The sequence below is a fragment of the Ammospiza nelsoni genome, chromosome 14 (assembly GCF_027579445.1).
Source record: "Ammospiza nelsoni isolate bAmmNel1 chromosome 14, bAmmNel1.pri, whole genome shotgun sequence".
NCBI classification, from domain to species: Eukaryota; Metazoa; Chordata; class Aves; order Passeriformes; family Passerellidae; genus Ammospiza; species Ammospiza nelsoni.
Genome location: NC_080646.1, coordinates 859,275 through 880,169, shown reverse-complemented (window position 1 = coordinate 880,169; position 20,895 = coordinate 859,275). Strand labels below are relative to the sequence as shown.

General features: G+C 53.6%; 1 protein-coding gene across 1 annotated transcript; it reads right to left on the bottom strand.

Moving 5' to 3' along the window:
• Positions 1–6,124: 6,124 nt before the first annotated feature.
• MORF4L1 (mortality factor 4 like 1) lies at positions 6,125–20,795 on the bottom strand. The gene is made up of 13 exons (XM_059482088.1): positions 20,638–20,795; positions 18,851–18,897; positions 16,863–16,930; positions 14,687–14,773; positions 14,454–14,534; positions 12,705–12,767; positions 10,694–10,719; positions 10,043–10,131; positions 9,836–9,937; positions 9,501–9,589; positions 8,248–8,420; positions 7,860–7,944; positions 6,125–6,790 (listed from the first exon to the last, which is right to left on the bottom strand). The coding sequence occupies exons 1-13, from the start codon at positions 20,675–20,677 to the stop codon at positions 6,706–6,708; spliced, it is 1,035 nt and encodes a 344-aa protein (XP_059338071.1). The 5' UTR covers positions 20,678–20,795; the 3' UTR covers positions 6,125–6,705.
• Between the last annotated feature and the right edge of the window lie 100 nt (positions 20,796–20,895).

Below are 20,895 nucleotides of genomic sequence, written 5' to 3'. Positions count from 1 at the left end.
CTGGGAAACCTGAGCTGGCTCCTGCCGAGCTATTCACGGGTGGCTTTGCTCAAAGTCTCGTCATCTCAGGAGAAGGCAAAAAATACCCGTGGGCAGAGCACCCAAACAGCCTGGGAACCTGTCTGGGAGCGCTGTGCCGTGCCCTTTTGGTGTGGTGAGTGGCACCAGACACTGCCCCAACATCAGCCCCTCCAGCGTGCCAGGGTGGTGTCTGCTGTGGGACATCCCACTGGGAATGCTTCCCTGGCTGGGCATCCCACTGGGAATGCTTCCCTGCCATGGGGCATCCCATCTGGGAATGCTTCCCTGCCATGGGGCATCCCACTGGGAATGCTTCCCTGCCATGGGGCATCCCACTGGGAATGCTTCCCTGCCATGGGGCATCCCATCTGGGAATGCTTCCCTGCCATGGGGCATCCCACTGGGAATGCTTCCCTGCCATGGGGCATCTCACCAGGCTGAACCCCCAGCTCTCCCAGCCTGGCTCCTTAGGGGAAGAACAGGAGGAACCTGAGATACTTCAGAAATACTAACTCTGAAAACTTGGTGAAAAAGGGCCAGGACAAAGCAAGCAGGGAAAAGTACTGAAACCAGGGAGTGAGCAGTCAAACACAAGGTAACATTCAGTGTTTAAAACTCAAAAGCTCAGGAGATGATGCCCAGGCAGGAAAAACCGAACCCCCAAGAAATGTCCTTTCAGAGTCCCCTCATCTGGCCAGCCTGGCTGTGTCCCCTGCAGCCCTCTTGGTCACTGCCTCTCTGTGACACCAGTCCCTGGCAGTGCCGTGCCAGGAGCAGCCTGGGCACAGCTGTTTGTGCTCACACCAAGGAGCTGCTGCTGTGCTGTGTCCTCAGCAGAGCCTTCCAGGCTGCTGCACACTCCACGTGCTGCTGGTTCCAGCTGCTCTGCACCTGGGCATTCTGGTGTTTGCACCGAGGAGGGAAAGAAAATGCCTTGTATTTTAAATAACAGCTTCAATCCTGGAGCATGAGACCCAAACTTTGGGGAGGACAGCCTGTTGCCAAGCCACCCTAATCCCAGCCTTTTCCTTCTCTTTGTTTAGCATTCCTCTAATGGAATTTGGGCTACAGCTAATGCTGATTAACATTTCCATGTTAGTTATTTCACATAATCTCTTCTCCAGCTGCGGCAGAGCCTGGAAACGCACCATTTATCCTTGTTCAGTCTCTGTTTCCCAATCTCTTCCCCGCCAAACCACTGGGACAGCAAGGCTGCTCTGTTTAGCTGCCCCTAACATGGATCAATTCCTGAATGCAGGGATGGTGTCCTTTTCCTCTAAACCTGCAGGTGGATAACAAGACTGTGATTGCAGGCTGACCCTGAGGTGGGAGCAGGGCTGCGGGGAGGCAGCAGCACACACACAAGGCTGAGCAGGACGTTTCTGTGGTGGGGCACTGGTAACTGCCAGCCCAGAATAATCCAGCTAATTTTACACCTGCGCTCATCCTTCCCTGCGGGATTCAGCGCCAGAGACCTAAAATTAGGGCAGGTTACAGACACAACCCCTAACATGTTAAAAGTAGAAACATGCCAGTGGATGCAGGGCTCTCATCCCAGCGCTCCCACTCGGGCCAGGGGACATTCCAGACACCACTGGGGCACCTCCCAGCTTTGGTTACAGCCCCTGGCTGCCACACACAGGGCAGGAGGTGCTGGGGTGGCACACAAGGTGCCACACTCTGCAGGTCACCCACCAGAACTTCAGTCACCGGTGTCACAGCCGGGCAGAGCTGCTGTGCCCCCAGCTCCAGCTGGCCCAGCACTCCTGCAGCCTCCAGCACTGCCCTGGGGATGCAGGAGCTGAGCGTGGAGCAGAGGTGGCAGGTGACAAGCCAACCCCTGACAACCCTCTGTCCTGCTGCACCTTCTCCTTCCAGCACCGACCCTCACCTCCGTCTGCCTCAGTTTCCCCTGCTCCTGGAGTACTGATCCCATCTCCTCAGAGGACTGGCTGAGGAATCAGTTTGGGATTATTCTGGCATAACTGTTTTCCCTCTCATTAAAAAAGAAATCAGTTTTGGTGACACAACAGTTGTTAATTAAAATTAATTTTTCTCTATCATTAATTCCCCATGGGTGAAAAAAATATCATGGATATGTGTGACTGCGTCTGTTTGCAGGATACAATGAGAGCCTACTGTGATGTTGGCTTTACGGAGGAACCAGCGTTTTCTTTGCCCAGACCTGCGGGCAGGTGAGGCAGCAGCTGCCGCACAGGTTCAGCTGGGGCAGCCACACTGCAGAGCAAATCACAAATCACAAATCACGGGGAACAGCTCCTGCTGGGAAACCCCGAGAGACAAAGGATCACGAGGGGCTCCTCCCCGGCCGCTCCCAAGCGCTAATTGCCGAGCCGCTGGACCACGAAAGGACGGCCCGGGCCACTCATTATCCCTCCTCCTCCTCCTCCTCGGACCATCACCTGCACCTGCGGCCGGCTTCGAGCGCAGGCTCGGGGCTGTCGGGGTCAGGGCTCCCCGCACAGGTCTGGGTGTGGTGGCGATACCTGCCCTGCCCTGGGCTGGGCTGCCAGGGCAGGAGGAGCTCGGCCAGCCCTGCATTCCTCGCTCCCGGCATCACCCGTGCGCCGAGCGAGCCAGGGAGGAGCAGGGAACGTCGGCACAGCCCAGTGGCTGCCGTGCAGCGCTCTGTCCTGTCCCGCTGTCCCTCGGATGTCAGCGGGCACTGGCAAGGTCCTGGGAAGGGAAGGGCCAACTTGTCCCTAAGCACGGAGCGTCCTCTCAGTGCGGGGAGAGAACAGGGACCGGGGCATCCTCTCAGTTCGAGGACACAGGGACCGGGCCATCCTCTCAGTGCAGGGAGGGCACAGCTGTTCTGGTGCCAGCTCGGAGCCCCAGCCCTGATAACCCAGCGTGGCTGTGGGACTCGGGTGATGATGCTGATCCCGTTTCCATGGAGAGCTCCACAGAGAGCAGGAGGGATGCAGAAGGGTGGCAGCTCCAGCACTGGGGCCCTGGATAACGAAGCCCTGTTGTCTTATACGGGAAGGGACGCCGGGTTTCCACTCCCCACCCAGCTGAGGAACAAAAGCAGCGATTGTGGCAGCAGGAGGGGCTGATAGCGCTCCCGCAGCTGTACAGGGAGGGGATCCCGAGCCAGCTCACACCGCATGGCTCGGGAAAAGCCCCTTCCCTCGGGCTGTCACAGGGCTGGCGGCCAGGGCCGCTGCTCAGCACTGTCCCCCAGGAAGGTTCCCCAGGTTCAGGGGTGCCCGTACCGCAGCAGGGACTCACGGGCCCACGGCTGCTGTGTCACAGCAGAGCGTGCACAGGTTTGTGTTTCCCAGCTCCATTAGCTGGCCTAACGAGGTAATGACACCCCCGTCCAGCCCTGGCCTTTCCCAGATCACTGAGCTGCTACTGAGAGGCTGTTTTAGAGAATAAACTAATTAGCCAGCAGCCTTCACTGCTGCATTGAGCAACCCCTCAGTGCCAATTACGGGTGAGAGCAGCGGCTGAGCCAGAGCTGCTCCCTGGCCCTGCTGCCCTGGCTGCTGCTGCCAAGGACAGGGACTGACTGGATCCCATGGGACTCCCACCCTCCACTCACTCATGCAGCCAGTGGCTGCTGCCTGGCCAAGGCCTTCCAGACCCTCCAGCAGCTGGTGAAGCCATGGGAATGGAAACCTCATGGTGCCACCCAGCAGCAGGGTCCTCAAGGGGACACACGGCTCCTGGCAGCCCCTGGCACCCCCTGCTCGTGGCCCAGGGCAGCTGCAGAAAGCTGCTTTACTTCAGAGAAGCTGATTACAGCTCCCTGGCACCCAGGAAGGCCACACAGGCAGCAGAACCCACATGGGGCTGAAGGCTTTGGTGCTGCCTTTGCTCTGGGGGTACCAGCAGGTCCTTGAGGTGATGGGGCAGGGGAGCCTCCTCTGCAGCACTCCCTGCATCTCTCCACCCTTCATCTCATTAATTCCAGTTAATAATTAACAGGAGAGAGTAGGGCAAAGCCTTGGCATAATCCTGGTGTGGCATTAGAGTGCAGAAAGCCCAGTGAGCACGTGCCTATTGCAGGTAACAGGGAGCCCCATGGAGCCTTAATGGGCTTTGGGACCCGTTAGCTCCTTATCCCCTGCAATAAGCTCCTTGTCCCTTGTACAGAGCTCCAGAAGGCCCAGCAGCTCTGACAGCCCCAGGTCCTTCACTCAGCCATGTCAGGGCTGAGCCCCCAAGCCCCTCCAGCACAGATCCCTGGGCAGGGCACAGCTCCCAGCACAGCCCAAGGCACAAGGACACAGCACATGGAGGACACTGGGACATGGTTATGGGGCACTCACCTGTGCAGATGCCATGGCTGAGCTGGGGCAGTGCCACAGGGATCGCTCTGCTCCCCCTCTCCTCTCCAGGCTGTCCCGAGGCAGCAGTGCTGGGATGGAGCAGTGTTGGGATCGCTCTGCTCCCCCTCTCCTCTCCAGGCTGTCCCGAGGCAGCAGCCCCGGGATGGAGCAGCACTGGGATTGCATCTGGCACAGGCGCTGCTGTGCCGGCCAGGCTCGAAAGGGCAGCAGGAAAAGAGGCGAGGAGGGAGCCAGCCCTCGGCACCCACAGCACAGGAAACCACCCTCGCATCGGGGCAAAGGAAGGAAAGAGGGACACAGCGTGGGGCAGCAGGCACAGCCAAACACTGGGAACAGCACGGCTGGGACATCAGGAACGGCACAGCTGGGACAGCTGTACTAGCACAGCATGGCCCTGCCCTCCCGCCAGGGTCACCCCAACAGGGACAGCTCCTCCCTGCTCCCCACCGATCATCTCACGTGTGTGAAAGCACCTTTTCCAGCAGGGAGCTCGGCCGGCTGAGCTGCCCCAGGCTCTGTCACATCGTGCTGCGCCAGAGACTCCATTTCCAAGAGCCTCCCTTCCTGGGCACGGGGCTTGGCCTCCAGCAGTCCATCCTTGCAAAGACCTCGCTTCCTGCCCTACAAACTCCTCAGTTTCTCCAGGGGGTACAGCCCTGTCTGAGGAACCACACCCAGCCTCCTTGGGGGCCAAGGGCACCAAGAAAGCCAACAATTCCTGCCTCAGGCCAGCCTGGAAGAGCTCACCCTTTCCAGGATAGCTGGAGGGAGCAGAGGCTCCCAGCTCGGAGGGGCAACACAGCACCAGGTGAACTCTCCCTGGGAACCCTGGTTTGCCAGCAGGAGCCCAGGGAGCTTCCCACATAAAACAGAATGACCAGAAGATCCCAACAGGCCTTGGTACAAACCCTGTTCTGTGAGCACGAGCACCGACAGCAAAAGGCCATTTTCACTCTTGGGGTGGTTGGCAAAGGATAAATCCATTGTTCAGATTGGAACGTGATCCTGGCTCCGGGTAATGGCCAGGACAAATACTGAGAAGTGGCTAATTAACAAGGCTGAGGTGAGCAGGCAGTGATTGGAGCAGCACCGGGAGCAGAGGAGCACCCACCTTCCCCCACTGTCCAGCCCAGCCTGGCACTGGGCAGGGAACCCACAGTGCCCCTTTCCCTACTCCCGGCCTGCCCTGACCAGAATTCAGAGCAGGAACTGCCTCGGAAGGGCCACAGCTTCTCCCAGCCCTGCCTCAGTTCCCATGGCAACTTCCCCTCACCCCATTGCTCAATATTGTCCTTTTTCCACGGAACAGCAGATCCTGCTGCTTTTTCAAACAGCTCCTTATCCAATGGACCATCCCCTCCCCAGCACCACCGGGGCTGTGCTCAGCACAGGAGGGCACCAGGGCAGGGTGGGACACGACCCTGCTGGGCTCCCGTCCAGGGAATGTGCTCACACCTTCCCTGAGCCCGGGCAGCCCAGCCCATCCTCACCCCCACGCTGGGGACACGGGTGGGACCCTCCTGCCCCTCAGCTCCTGCAGGAAAGGCTCAGTCCCACCCCAGAGCAGCCGTGGCACAGCGTGGGTCCCAGCTCCCTGGCCACTGTGGCTTCCTGCAGTAACATCTGTGATTAAAACCTGGTATTTTGCCTGCAAAGAGCAGCTACTCAGAGCCAAGTCATGCAATGCCTTCAAGAGATCCAAACCCCTCATTCCCTTGCTCAGCCTGGCCAGGACACTCACACGGCAGAGACCGATGCAAACACAAACACCAGAAACCACATTTGAAATTAAAAAAGTTTATTTGCAGATCTGTAAAACAGTTCTGCCGAAGACCAACATTTCCAAACACTACGAGATGAGAATGCATTTTCCTATCATTAGAATATAAAAAAAAGTCACAGTCCTTCAACTACCCCATGAAAAGCAGACATTTATGAACCAAACATTGAACTTTCAACACCAAAAAGTCACTGGGGTGAGTGAGACAGTCAATAGCACCGAGACAGGTGACACAGCCCTCGTGGTCTGTCATTACTATGGAATAAAGCAGGTTAGCGAGGCTGAGCCTCTGGGGAGAGCAGCCCTACGAGCACTGAGTCCAGACAATGACACACCAGAACACATTCCTTTACATCCCAGCGATGCACACACCGAGCCAGAAACACCACGGAGCTCCCGGAGCTTCCACTGTGGGACAAGAGATTCCAGGACAGAACAAGGAATCCTCCGGACTCACGTGGCAGCTGCACTTCACACACACAACTTGAACCACTCTACATTTACAGGCGCTGTGTGACGGGGAGGTGAAGGACAGGATGCAGGAGTGGGCAGTGGTGCAGGATCCAAGCCTTGCTCCGTGGGTTACACCGCTTTCCGGTGGTACTCCGGAGGGGCCACCTCATAGTCACTGGCACTGAACAACGCAGAGGAGTTCTTTGCTAAATATCTACAAAAACAACAAAAGCATTACATTGCTGCTTGCCCAAATCCTCTGTGGTTCAGTGAATGCCCAGACACACAACAGGGTTTGAGAATCTCAGCCAAAAAATCCATTCCAAACGAGCTGCCAAGCACCTCTGGCTCCAGGTGAGCGCTGGCAGCTCAGGATGAACAGGATGAAGCTGTTTGAGGTTCAGGCAGCTGCTGTACCAAGAATCGATCTGGTACTGCTCTACTCAAAGGAGGAGGAACAGAACAGGACACCAGGAAGCTCTGTCTGCACAAACAGGGACCTTGAGGGCTGAGTGAAGGATGGCAAAACAAGGAATGGCCAAAGGTAAAGGTTGTGTGCCATTAATTCTCATGGGATGGGTTCAGGATTTCTGCTCACTGGGTTCACATTTCTACCTCACAGCCAGAGCTCTCCAGCACCTGCATTTACCCCAGACTGCCCCAAAGGACCAGGGCTATATCTGGGCAGGTTTTCCCTGGCCACCAGGCTGACTCCTGTCAAGCCCTGCTTCAGAGCTGTCTTGAATTTACTGAGGCTTTTCTTTCAGCTTCCAATAGCTCCCAATCACAGAATCACAGAATGATTTGGGTTGGAAGGGACCTTAAAGCTCACCTCATTTCACACTGAAGTGCTTTATTATTATAGGATGTTTCCCTCCTGAACATCCCACGGCTACAGGGAACCATAGCACACTAAAGCTCTGGTGACAGTCTGTCCCAGAAATAACATTCCTAAAGTTCATCACTTTTTAAACATTTGCTCAATTGTTGTTGAGTAACTGTTGTGTAATTTAATAGCTTGCTGGAATTATCATCTGCTTTTTTTAGCAGCTATAAATAAATGTTGAAGCATTTATTTTGCAACAAGGAGCAGATGGGACAGGGTAGGAGTGCAGATTAACAGAACCAGAGAAGTGGAGTCTGAGAGGCTTCACTGCAGCCGTGGGGAAGATCCCACACACAGGTCCCAGTTACACAACAATTCACTGAGAAGGGGCAGCCTCACAGCAGCCTGAGCTCCCTGACCTCTCTCTTTCTTGCTGGAAGACCTCACAAGTACTCACTTTAAGAAGTCATGCAAGTAGTTCAAGAGCAAAGCCAGACTCTTCTCATCCAGGGGCGTGTAGGCCAGCATGGCTCCGATCCGCACTGCCCGAAGCAAAGACACTTGTCACAAACACTGCTTCAAGTCACTGTGTGAGCCCACAGCCTTACAGCAGCACAGGAAAGCAGCCCAGGAATCTATTCCAATATACACAATTTCACCCAAACCAACCAGACTTTAAAACTTCATTTCCATCCCAAACCCCACAATGGCTCTGAGCCTTTTGGGTACACGGATAGGGAATGAACCCCCCCCTTCAGAGCTGCCTGTCACAGGCTCGAGAGGGGGAAACAAGCACTTGACCCCCTCCCAGTGCTGTCCACCCCCCCTGCCCAGGTGGCACTCACCAAAGAGCCTCAGGAGGTGTGGGGCCCCGTACACCTGGGACATGGGGGCGTCGGGGTGATCCGCCAGGATCTCGGCGTACTGGGGCCTCTCGAACTTGTACAGCAGCTGGGTGCCCAGCATGACATTGAAATACTCCTTGATGCCAGCCACCACCTCGTTGACAGCGTATTCCCTGGGGACACAGAGCTCTGCAAGGCCTGCTCCAAGGAACAGGGACTGCTCCAGGGCGAGGCTTGGCTTGGGGAGACCACCAAAATCAGGAGGGTCTTTCACATCTTGCAAGGAAATTTGTCTGGGGACCTTAAAATCTACAGCCACAGGAAGGGATGCAATCCCAGACCTCCCTGGAAAATGGGCTGTTCTGAACAGAGCCAGGATGTAGGCAAACCAAGGAGTTTGGCAACAGGATGTAGGCAAACCAAGTCTGCTCCCAGACTTGGAGCAGCCCTTCTGAAAGCACAGGCAGCAGTGGGGACATTCAGCAGCTTTCTCTGTCACCCAAAGCTCATCCCAGCTCACACCATGTTCAAAGGACAATACTGAATTAATTACACTGAGCAGGGGGACAGTCCCCTGGTATTTCAGGCACCTGCTCCCTTCCTCCCAGGCCTCTCCTGCCAGATTCCTGCAGGCCTCCAACCTCACCCTGCCTGTACAGGACCTGGCAGTGACAGAGGAGCACAGCCCTCACCCCGCCCTGCCAACAAATTTAGAACAGGCATCAGGACAATTACATCAGAGCAGGTTAAAACACCCTGACAAGCCAATAACCTGCTTCCTCTTGAATGGAAGAAAATTACTTCCCTTTCTGTTCTCCCTTTCAAACAGGAAAGCCTCCTGCAGAGTAAACACACCTTGTTTTGCTCAGGGCTGATTGCTGGGTAATTACAAACAATAATTGGCTTTGCCCATCTGAGTATTTACAAATCCTCCGCACCTCCCTGGCCCCTGGCTCTGTGAGGGAGCCCTGGGGCACTGAGCTCACCCCACACGGCTTCTCTGGGAAGTTTCATCAGCTTCCTTCAGGAAAAGGCCTAGGGCAAGTGGGGAAGCAGAACTCATATCCAGAAAGCAGACGTGCAGTTTGGAATTACTCCCTCAGGATTTCTGAGCACCACTATCACCCTGGGCTTGGAACAGGGCATTGGACATGGGGCTGGGTCACGTTTCACAAGCTTATCCCATTTTCCATGGAATCCAAGTCCAACAAGAGCCAAGGAGGTGTTTAGGGCTGGCAGGGAGCACTACTCACTTGTTATCAGTATTTCCTCGGGATTTTTTGTAGTTTGCATAATCCTCTAAAATGGAGTCCACGTTCTTCTTGGCAGGGAGGTAGAAGAGCTACAAATGCAAAACAGAATACAAAGTTTGTCTCATTCTTGCAGACATTTGTACCTGGAAGCTGAACTGAAACCCTTTCTCACCAGGACATGTCTAGGATGAAATCAGCAGGTTAAGATGATACAGGTTAGGAAAGAGTTCCTCTTACTCCAAGAGTTTAATTGGGCATTAAAAAACCCAGCCAAGATGGATAGCCTGGGAAAGTGGAAGGTGTCCCCCAGAGCTGGGCAGGATTTTCACAGATACCTGTTTCTGCCTGGTGATCAAGTCCCAGTCATCCACCAGCCATGGCTTCAGCTCTTCAGGGATCTTCACCTTCACTTCAACTCTGTTCATAAACGTCTCCTCCTGAGAACAGCCAAGCCAGACTAATTACTCTCAGGTACTAATTGGGAGCACAGCACCCTTCTGTTTTCCACCCAAAACCCCTGGGAGGGAATGGAAAATACTCACACTTTCAACAGTTGGATCCACCCGAGCCCTCTTCTTCCTGGGAGGCTGGGGAGTCTCACTGGTGCTGCTCCCCTCCCCAATGCCTGGAGCTGTGCACAGCACACACAGCAGCACAGAAAACAGCAGGCAACATTTAGGGCAAGGATTTCAAAGTAAGGCTCAGATTTTTCTCAGATCACCTTTGCTCCTGTTGGGGTTTTTTTGTTGTTGTTTTAAATATTGCTTCTGTTCTGGGAGTCCCCCGTTTGTGCCAGTTTAAACTGCTGCACTGGCACTTATCTGAGGGAGGTCTCTGCACTAGAAGCACACCAGTCTGTCACATTTTTGGGGGGAGAATTTTTGGAGCCAGCAGCTCAGCTTTGCAGCTGTGTCATGTCTCCATCTCATTAAGGAAACCTAAGTTTGAGTTAGGAAATTATTTCAGCAGATCAGCTTCGCTTTGCAATTGCAAGAGCCCAAAATCCTGACAGACTGGAACGAGTACATTTTGTACCAAGCAGAGAAGTGTGAACCTTCCCCTTCCTGGGCAGGGAGAGCCCCAGGAGGGACAGCACAAGGTGTCAGGGAATTATTGGGGCAGGCTGCAGCTCTTATTTCAGCTACAAACCTTTCACTAGAGACCCACTCAGATGCAAAATAAAACACACTTACTTTTCTGCTTGTTCTTTTTTGTTTTCCTGCAAGAAGAACACAAATTAGTGCACATGTCAAGAGAGTGATACTTAAGGAAGCCACAGCAGAAAGCCAGAAAATGTTTCAAGCACTGGGAGCAATCCTCAGGGGCCTGGGCAGTATTTAGCTAAGGACACAGGGAGGAAACACAAGCTACAACTTGGCTTCAGAGCTATGGTACACAAGATTCCTCATGGAACAGGTTAGAATTCACTGTTTTTGAGAAGTTTTGTCCTTCCCAAGTGCTCTTGGAGGACTACATGAGGTTTGTGGCTGTTTTATTTTGGACAGAATATGGCACAAGGAGACGGAAGTGCTGGGAATTCCCAGAAAAATCTCACTAAACTGAATTAAATTCCAGTAAAAGACTGAAAAACCCTCCAGCTTTACCAGTGCTGCAGCAGAGGGAAGATGCAGGAGCACTTTGTCTATTTTCTATCCATTTTCAGCCAGTTTTAGCTGGAGTACCATGATTTATTCTCAGTTTGCTCCCGGCCAGGAGCAGCCTGGATCCACTGCTCAAAAACTGGGCACAGGGTGGATAAAACTCTACCAGGCCAACACTGATCCCTTGGAAATTGAGCACTCCCTCAATGACTCTTGTTTTCAGGCTCTGGACTGGGTTTATCAGGGCCAGGAAACAGGCAGAGCTCTGAGGAAGGGCTGGAGATAGGGAGAATAAAGGGTTTGTTTAAAGGCAAAGCAGCTGAAATGAGGCTGAAACTGGGCAGGATAAAGCTCATCCCTCAGAGGGAACAATAAGTCACCAACAGTGGGCTGGTGCCTTGAAGAGAAAGGATTTTCTTCCAAACCCAAAGCCAACAGGGACGAACAGGGAGCCCTTCCCAGGATTAATTCACAAGATAAAAATCAGGTTAACAATTAGAACAGAAGCAGAGTTTTTAAAAACTCCATTTAGGTAATTTACAACCAGATGTTATTCCCTAATTTGTTACTCAGTGCCATATCTTTCCTCCAGAACACTTGGTTACCTTTCCTAGTTTTCAAGCACCCATTAACTCTGTTTCCTGATTTTTAGGCCCATGAAATGCAGAATAAACTTTTGGAAGCGGAGATTCAGCAGAGCTACATTTAACAGAGTCAGAAGGTGTTGCACAGGCAGCCTGCTTTAACTACACATTTTTTTTCTGCTACAGTTTCCAGTTACCAGAAGATGAGCAATTATTTCAAACCCAAACCTGCACTTCATACATATTTCTATCTGATCACAGATTGCTCCACAGCTTTTGGAACAAGTTGCTGCAGTTTGCAGAACAGTTACCCTGAACAGACTCAAACAAAGGCACAGCACAAGGAGCAGGTTCTGAGCTCTCCCTTCCCCAGGCCCCTGAAAACTCCTCGGTGCTGCAGGCTCTAGAAGCATCCAGGGCTGAAAGCCTGGAGTCAGCTGGGCACAGGGAGTGTGCTCCCACTGCACCCAGCCCCACCACAAAGTGCAGGGCAGAGGAGCTGCAGATGGGCTTTCAACAGCCCCAAACAGGGCCCTGCTGGCTGCCAAAGCAGCCCAGGACAGCCACGGCCCCCAGGGCCTGCCCAGAACCCAGGGAGAACCCAGGGGAGAATCCAGGACAGCCACGGGACCCCAGGGCCCGCCCAGAACCCAGGGGAGAGGAAAGGTGGGCCCCAGGGCCTGCCCAAAACCCAGGAGAGAACCCAGGGCCTGCCCAGAACCCAAGGGAGCCAAGGGCACCCAGGGCCTGCCCAGATCTCAGGGGAGAGGAAAAGAGGGGCCCCAGGAGAGCTGAGGGCTCCCAGGGCCTGCCCAAAACCCAGGAGAGAACCCAGGGGAGCTGAGGGCTCCCAGGGCCTGCCCAGAGAGCAACAAAGAAACCAGGAAAGAACCCAGGAGAGAGGCACGCTGGGCCCCAGACAGCTGAGGGCTCCCAGGGCCTGCCCAGCAGCCAGGGAAGAAGCAGGAGGTGGCCCGGGCTGGCAGCCCTGCATGGCAGCTGCCCCAGGCCTCACTCACCGTGTGGAGATGGCCGGGGTCTCCAGGCAGCACACGGTGTGGGCTCCATCCCGCCGGAAAAACCTGGGGACAGGGCACACACAGCTCGTGGGCAGCCCCACACAGCCCTCCTGCCTTCCTGCAGCTCACCACACCGAGCACTGCTGGGACACGCTGTGCTTACACCAGTGCCACCACTGCCTGCTTAGCAGGCGAATACATCTCAGATGTATTAATATAACTAATGTATTAATATAAACCACCTTTCCCTCAGATCCTCCAGGAGTGCCACAAAAGGTGGCTCACAGAGGAGGACAGTGTCACCCTTTTAGAACAGTTTCTCCCCTCCCCACCACCAGTACTTCGTGTGTCTGCAATGAGCTCCATGTACGAGGGAACAATCCCGAGGCTGGATTTTGGAAGTGTATTTTGGGAAGCATTACCCTGCGGTGCAATCAACACACACTCACAGCTGAGTCAAACTCACACCCACCATCAGCTCCCTCCCACCACTCACATGGGAGACACCCAGCTGCAACAGCCCCTTCAGCAGCCAAATCAGTGCTGGTCATCATTCAGACCTGTTTTAATTAGGTTTTAATGACACTTATCATTATCAGCTGCCTACAGAGTTGGGCTGGGTTCTGTCTAACCCCAGGTGAGGACAGCAGTGAGTGAGTGGTTCTTGTGCAGGCTGCTCCTGAGCTGGCAGCACTCAGCTGGAGCTCAGCACCTGGGCACAGGGGAGCACCCAGCCAGGGGATGCAGGGGAATCCAGCAGATCCACTGATTCCCCCTTCCCCAAGACCAGGAGCCAGCTACAGCCAGCCCTGGCCAGGTTTTGGCCAGTCCCAAAGTGAAACTGCCCCAGGATCCCAAGCCAACCCCAACTCCCTGTCCCCACCTGTGCTGCACTCCTCAAAGCCACGACTCTCATTCCACGCCAAACCTGCCCCTGAGTGAGCCCTGCAGCCTGAGGCTGCTGCCAAATCCACTTCTGAAGAACTGGTGGCATTTCAGCAGCTTCCTTGTGACAGCCGGGATCACAAATGAAGTTAGGGATTCAAAACAGCCCATTAGCAAGGGCCATGTTCATCATTAAATGAAACCCTGCCCAAACTGAAGATGACAAATGAGCAGAGCTGGACTGATTGTCTACAAATCTACCATAAAATCTCTCCTGAATCACCAAAAGGAGGGAGTGAAGGAAATCTGACAATCACAGCTCAAATTGAGTTTTTCTAGTAGATGCCTGAGCTTGCTTCTGGTATCTTAGGATGCAGGCCCATTTTTAATTGTGTATTTATTGGTTTAGTTTTGCCAAAACCAGCCAAAGAAAGGCTCTTTAAATGCAGTTTTGACAGCTGCACAATGGCAGAAGGCAAGGCATTGTGAGGATTTTATTCCAAAGTGCTTGGAAGAGCTAGGAAATTCTATAGAGAAACTGATTTTACTGAGATACACAGGACTTATGAGGAATCACCACTTTTTGAGTGTCAGGCCACCAACAATAGACTGCAAAAAATGCAGAGTGTGTCTGCTCAGCACCTCAATTCAACATTAACTGTGCACCACCTAAAAGGCATTTTAAATTAAATACTTTAACAAAGGCCTTTTTGGTGCCATTAAAGTGCTTTTGCACAGGCTGTGCCACAAGAGATGGAGTTGAGCTGCAGAGCCATTAAAGTAAAACTGATGAGCCAAAGTCTGGGAGGTGTTTTGGGCAGGGCTGGGGGTGGGTTTTTTATTTTTAAATAAAAAGAATCTTACACTTCAACATTCTTCTGCTGCAGACCAGAAGTCTTCTTGCCTGGAGCAGCTCCTCTCATCTTCCCCTCTGCATATTGTTCCCTTTAAACAGAGCGTATTCAGAAATAAGATTCTGGTGGAAAAAGAAGCTTCTTTGGTTTTGGTTTGAAAGTCAGTAGCTTCCCCTGATAACTGTGGATGGAAGCTCTGTTGAACAAGCATTCCCTGACAATCCCTCCTTCCCCACTACTCACTGGTTGGCCTTCTGGAGTTCTTTTTGTTTCTGCAGGTTGGTATCCACGTATTTGAGCACTCTGCTTTCTGGAACCCATTCATCCCAGCTGGAAAAAACCCAGAGAGAAATAAATCATCACTCAAAGCCCCCCCATGATTGCTTTCTACACACAACAGTCAATTAAAAGCTTCACAGAATTTGGGACTAAACTCTGCTTTGTGTCAAGTCATGGACTGGCACAGCTCAAGGCCAAAGTCACCAAACGTTCCCCACTGACTGGAGCTGGAATGATCTGTCCAGGGAAGTGTAACCCTCTGGCATTTCCAGCTTCCCAAACTTGAGGGATGGGCAGCTTAGGAGGGAGAGAACAATCTCATTCAAAAGAAGCATCACAGGGGAAAAAAAGTTACTCTATGCTTACAAAATTATGGGATATCTGTAGCCACAGTATATTACTGAGAAAGTTTCCTTTATCTATTCCAACATTGTATAGGTTAACAAATTCAGGATAGGATCTTTCTGTAAGGAGAAGAGCTCTGATTTCTGTCTGTGAAGGGAACCAAGATGGCATGAATATTTGCAGAATCTGAACGATTTAAGAGAACAGGTGTTGGGGAAATTGCCATTACAGCAGGAATTCCACTTCAACACAGAGTGCCTCAGCTGAGCAATCTGACAACTTCTCCCAAACAAAACGCATTAAAAGTGGCCGAGGTATTCCAAAGCACATCAGTTAAAGCTCTTTATGAAGAGTTCTGTGCCAGTTTTCAGCAGCTGCCACTCTTGGAGCAGCACGTGGCCAAACCAATATTGCTGCAGGAGCACCAGGGCCTCCGAGGGTGGAGAGGAGGCAAGGGCAGCAGCTGCAGACTGCAGAGACAGCTCCGGCTGTGCCCAACGCCTCTGGGGCTCAGGCAGTGCTCAGCTGTGTGAGCGCTTTTCCCACTCCTGCCTGTCCAGCTGCAAGGGACCTTCCAGATGTGCTGCGTGCCCAGGTGACACCTCTGTGCCCCACAGTGACAGAGCTCTGTGCTATCCCGACTCTGGACACTGGCAAAAGAATTCCAAGCCAGCCCTGACAGCTGCAGATGAAGGCTGTGCTGCCCTGGCTCTCGCAGCAATGCCGCTTTTAATGTCCTTAATTGGAGCTTGAAGGCAAAAATGAAAACTCAAACAGCACAAGCAAGAAAAGCGGGATCAGGACAGCAGCTCTGCCCCTCCATGGCACAAACAAGGGAAGGAAGGGCCACACTGATGCTGCCTCATTAAGAGGAGCCAGCACACAGTGATTGTGCCCCTGTAAGTGCTGTGTTTACACTGGGCCATCCCCTGGCCCTCTGGCAGCAGGGAGAGCAGATGCAATTAAAAGTCACATCTAAAACACGAGCTTCAGCTTTTAGGCACATCACAGAGATCAAGGCTGCTGTGACTAAGAGTCCTCAGCACTGAAATCAGACCAAACCAAACAGGAAACTGCCCTCTGAGACTTCTGGGTCTGAAGAGCTGAGGTTTTTAATCACCTAGAAAAAAACCTCCGTTTCCTAAATTCAACCTGAGGGGCAGAAAACAACTCAAAAAAAGGGAGAAAAGTACATCAATACAAAAACCTCATGGAAGCTTTCATCTCTAATGGGCTCAGCCATTTATCCCACAGAGGTGCCTGTAGCCCTCAGCCATCTCCCACCTGGAACCCTGCCAGTTTTGCAGGAGGAAAAAGCATCTGTAGGTTTACTTTAATCTGAGAGGCTGGAGCTGCAACACAGGCTGCACCTGCTGCTAAGCCAGCCCTCAGCAAGCTGTGCTCCAAAATGCCCTGAACACTGGGCTAAGAGGCAGGGGATCGGAGTGGTTCTGCCCCACCTCAGCAGGAGCTGCCCTTCCTCCCAAGGCATAACCAGGAAGTTTTCATAGCCAGGGAGGAACTCCAGTGTTTCCCACCCTGAACAACCAGAATGTCCCAGAGCATTCCCAGCAGCCTCTGACAGCTCTGCAGGAAATGGCCAGTTTGGCAACATTCTCTGTGTTCCATAAATCAGGTATTAAATCAGCAGCTCAGGTATTAAATCACTCTGGTCAGTCCCAGAGGATCTGGGACCTGCAGGGACAAGGCAGGGCTGCTGCACCCAGCCCACACTCAGACAAAGCATCTTCCTGGAAAGAAAAGAAATCCTGCTTTTATTCCATGCAGTACTTACTTTTTATTCCAACCACTGTAGTGGATAAAGTATTTCACTTGCTTGTCCTTTATGGCAACCTTTACACACTGGAACAGAGAAGAAAGGTCAGTCAGTCCCAGGGAAAACAAGGACAGCTCAGGAAATTTTGCTGCTTTAGCTTGCAGAGTTTTCCCTGCCCCTGAACTTCTTGGCTGCACAAATCAAATCCACCAACTCAACACTTCCTCCATGAAGTTCAAGTCCTGTTCTGGAGGTGCTGAGATTCAGCTGCCACTGCCCCCTGAGCAGTGGCAGAATGAGGCTGCTGTAAAACCTGCAGGGCTCCAGATCTGAGTCTCTGTAAAAGGGGCTTTTCCTGCACTGAAGTAAAAACTGCTCCCAAAATTATAATTGGTATTTGTCTGGCGCACAGAGCCACCTCCAAGTGTTTGAGAGGGCAGAACCTTTGGCTATACAACATTTTCCCAACACCACACTGTGCTGTACCCACTTCAGCTACAAAATATTGCCAGAGAGGAATGTCCCGTTTCAGGAAACGGCTGCAAAATGCCACACATGCAACTTAAAACCAGCCAGGACTAAGTGCTTGTTCTGACAGCCTGGAGCTAATCCAGCCACACACAGCCTGTGCCTGCCCCTGCTTGTCCTGGAGAATAAAGAGCTGAGCACCAAGCAAAAGATGACTCAAATACAGTTCTGCAGCAAAATATTTTCCCTGCTGGGGGTTAGAAGGGCCTGAAGTGAATCTGCTTTAACTCTGCATGGCAGAGATGCACAAACAGCTCCTGTTTGCCACGAGCCCTCACAAAGAGCTGCTCTGACCACCTTGCTGTGGCACACCAAGGATGTGGTCAGGAACAAAACAACTGCTCGACTGAGAGCCACGGGAGAAAAACAGATCAAAGGAGCAGGAAGAAAGCCAAGGTTGTTATTCATTAATACTGACAAAGCAGCTTTTAAAATTAAACCCTTAAAATAAACAAGCCAAACCTTTTTAAAATGAAACTTCAAGCTCACCGTGCCAGTGCAGAAACTCAGAAGGATGCACTCAGTACAAAGAGGCAGCCAAAAGCCACTTGTGAGCTGGGACATCCCCTCAGCACCCAGCTGGCACAGCCTGCCCTGCAGCACCCATTCCACTCTGGGAAAGGAGGGCAAGCACAGCTGCTCTCCAGCTCAGGCTGAGTGGCACATGGTCATTTCCTCAAAACCAGGAGCCTCCATCACCCTCCTGTCTGCAGCACTGGCACAACAGCTCCCAACAAAGGGTGGGAATTGTCCCATGTTCCCACAACCTCACCCTCCTGTTCCAGAGGCAGCAAGGAGCAGATCAGGAGCCCTGAGGTGGGAATGGTTTGGAGCAGCCCAAACCCTCTCAGTGCTCTGGGGTGGGATTTTAGCATTACAACTCTTTGTCCTGAAGAGAGAAACTGAGTGTTTCACGCACTGACACCAAATCCTGAAGGACTGAAATCCCTGTCTGAGGCAGCCCAGGAATTTCTGCACACCTTCCAACCCACACAGCTCCAAGAGCCCTTTCCTTCCCTTCCAGAGGGAGTGGGAGCACTCAGACACTGAGGCAGCAGGGGCACAAATCTGCAGTGCAGGCTCCTGTGGTTAAAATGCCAGAACTGGAAAGCAGAACTGGGGCTGCCACTTCCTTTGTCACTGCAGTGCAGCCCCTCCTGGGCACTGAGGAAGATCATGGACTGCACTCAGCCCTCTCCCCCTGAGCAGCTCAGGCACCAAATCCTGCAGGCCCAAAGTGTTCTGGGATATTTGCAGTGTTCTGGGATGTTCTAAGAGCCTCTGGGAGCTTCCCAGAATAGCTGCACCGTGCCACTGGGCTTCCTGAAATTGTTCTGGAACGGAGCCCCAGGGCCTGACACTGATTTCAGACAGGTTTTTGTTAATTTTAGTTGCAGCCCTTGGTCCCACCTAGAGGCACAGCAGACAGAAACACGTCCTTGTTTTCCTGGGCAGCAGCAGCAGCCACACACACCCACCTTGGCTTCATAAAGGAGAGGTCCATGGAAACAAAGCACTCGCTCACCTGCAAGGGAAGCACAGAGACAGCTCAGAGGGCCACCAGGAACAGCACAGGGCAGCCAGGGAGGGCTCTGAGGCAGGAACTGACCGCAGGAGCGATTTCTCTGTCCCACCAAAGGGACCAGAGCTGAGATTGTTTGGAGCCCGGAGCAGAGATCCCTGAGGATGCCAGGAGCAGCTGCACACTGGCACAGTCACAGTGCTGGTGCCTTTGGCAGCAAACCCCACATCCCTGCCCCTCCCTGGCATGCCCAGATCTGCTGCCCAGGCTCAGGTCAGGCTGCAGCCCCCACAGCAGGCTGGGCTCAGCCACAGGCAGGCAGAGCTGCCCCTCTGGGGCGTTACTGATCCAGGGCGTTCCTCTAACATCGCACCTCTGCGCCTGAAGCCCCTGGCACCTCAAAGCCACCGTCACCTGTGTCCCTTCCCTGCAGGAAGGGCAGCATGTGGCATTCCCAGCTTGGGGAATCAGGAAGGGAGACCCCCATGCTGCTTCCCCACCCAGCCTGTGGGACAGGGCAGCAGCAACCCCTCACTCTGGGGTTTGGGGCAGGATGAGATTGTCCTTCAGCCTGGCTTTATCTGCTCCTGGCCAAGCCTCATTGCGTGGTTCCACTGTGGGATTTGCAGGGTACATAAAACAGGATATCTGAGGGCACACATCCCCTGCTGGAAGCTGCAGTGCCTCTCGGTTTTGGGAAATAAGCTGCAGAGCTGTGATATGCTTCTGTGTCTCAACAAAGAGAAAGGCTCAGAAGGGCTCTCCCGGAAGTGCCCACACTGATACATCACACAGGCAGTACTTTTATTTATTTAAAATGTCCCTACAGACGGGGCTGACAATCAGAGGTGACATTTCCACCCTCATTGTCACAGTGCTGGTGGCAGACACGCCCCTGCCTCAGGGCTGTGCAGTGTTTTCTAGGAGAGATGCCCACAGTTACTGAGGAACATTCATTTTTAAAAAGCACACGGATGATTTGCAGAAAGGGCTCTTTGTCTCCGTGATAACCCGGCAGGCTCCTGCTCCCTCACACAAGGGCTGTTCCCTGGATGCACACCCTGTTCCTTACACCAAAGCCCATCCCATCCCACCCCTGCCAGGGCAGGGACACCTTCCACTGTCCCAGGTGCTCCAAGCCCATCCAACCCGGCCTGGGACATTCCAGGGACGGGGCATCCATCTTACACTGCATTGCTATTGTTATTTATCCTACCTGCATTGCTCTCGACCGCAACCATTACAGAAAAATCAAAATAAACACAGAATAAGCCTCCTAATAAGCCCGATCATCCTCATTCACCCAAAGCCCGGTGCTCTGCGGCAGATGTGGATTCCAGCTGTGCTGGAATCCAGCGCTGCCTCCATGAATCCTCCTGCGCGGGGCTCCCTTCCGGGGGACAATAAATAATCATTTTTCAAAGGCATTACAACAAACCCCCGACAAACCAGAGGGATTTCAGCAGTTTCAATGCCAAGGAACATCCGCGCAGGAAAACGAAGCATATTTAGAATAACGGGGTGGGAAGGGCCCGCGTGTTCCTGGGAGGAAAGAGAAGGGCCGGGAGCAGACAAAGCCTGCGGGAACCCATCTTTCCCACCTACCGGGGGCTGAGCCGGGAGCGCGGGGAGCGGATCCCGAGCCCCGGGGCCGGAGCCGAGCCCCCCGCGCCGGGCGCGGCCCGCGATCCGCGGCACCCCCGGCCCGCCCGCGCCGCGGGCCCGAGCCCGGCCCGCACTCACCCTCCTGGAACTTGGGCTTGGGGTCCTGCTTGGGCGCCATTTATAAGGGCCGGTCCCTCCTCCGGCCGCTCCCCGCGGGGCCCCGCCGCTGCCCGGCCCGGCCCCGCCGCTGCCCGGCCCGGCCCCGCCGCGCAGCCGCGGCTCGGGCATGCCGGGACATGGAGTCCGCGGGCTCCGCGCCCGCTCCGCCCCGCTCGGCGGGCGGGGGCGGCTTGGCTGCTGAGTGCTGGGTGCGTGCGCCGTGAGGAGTCACACTGG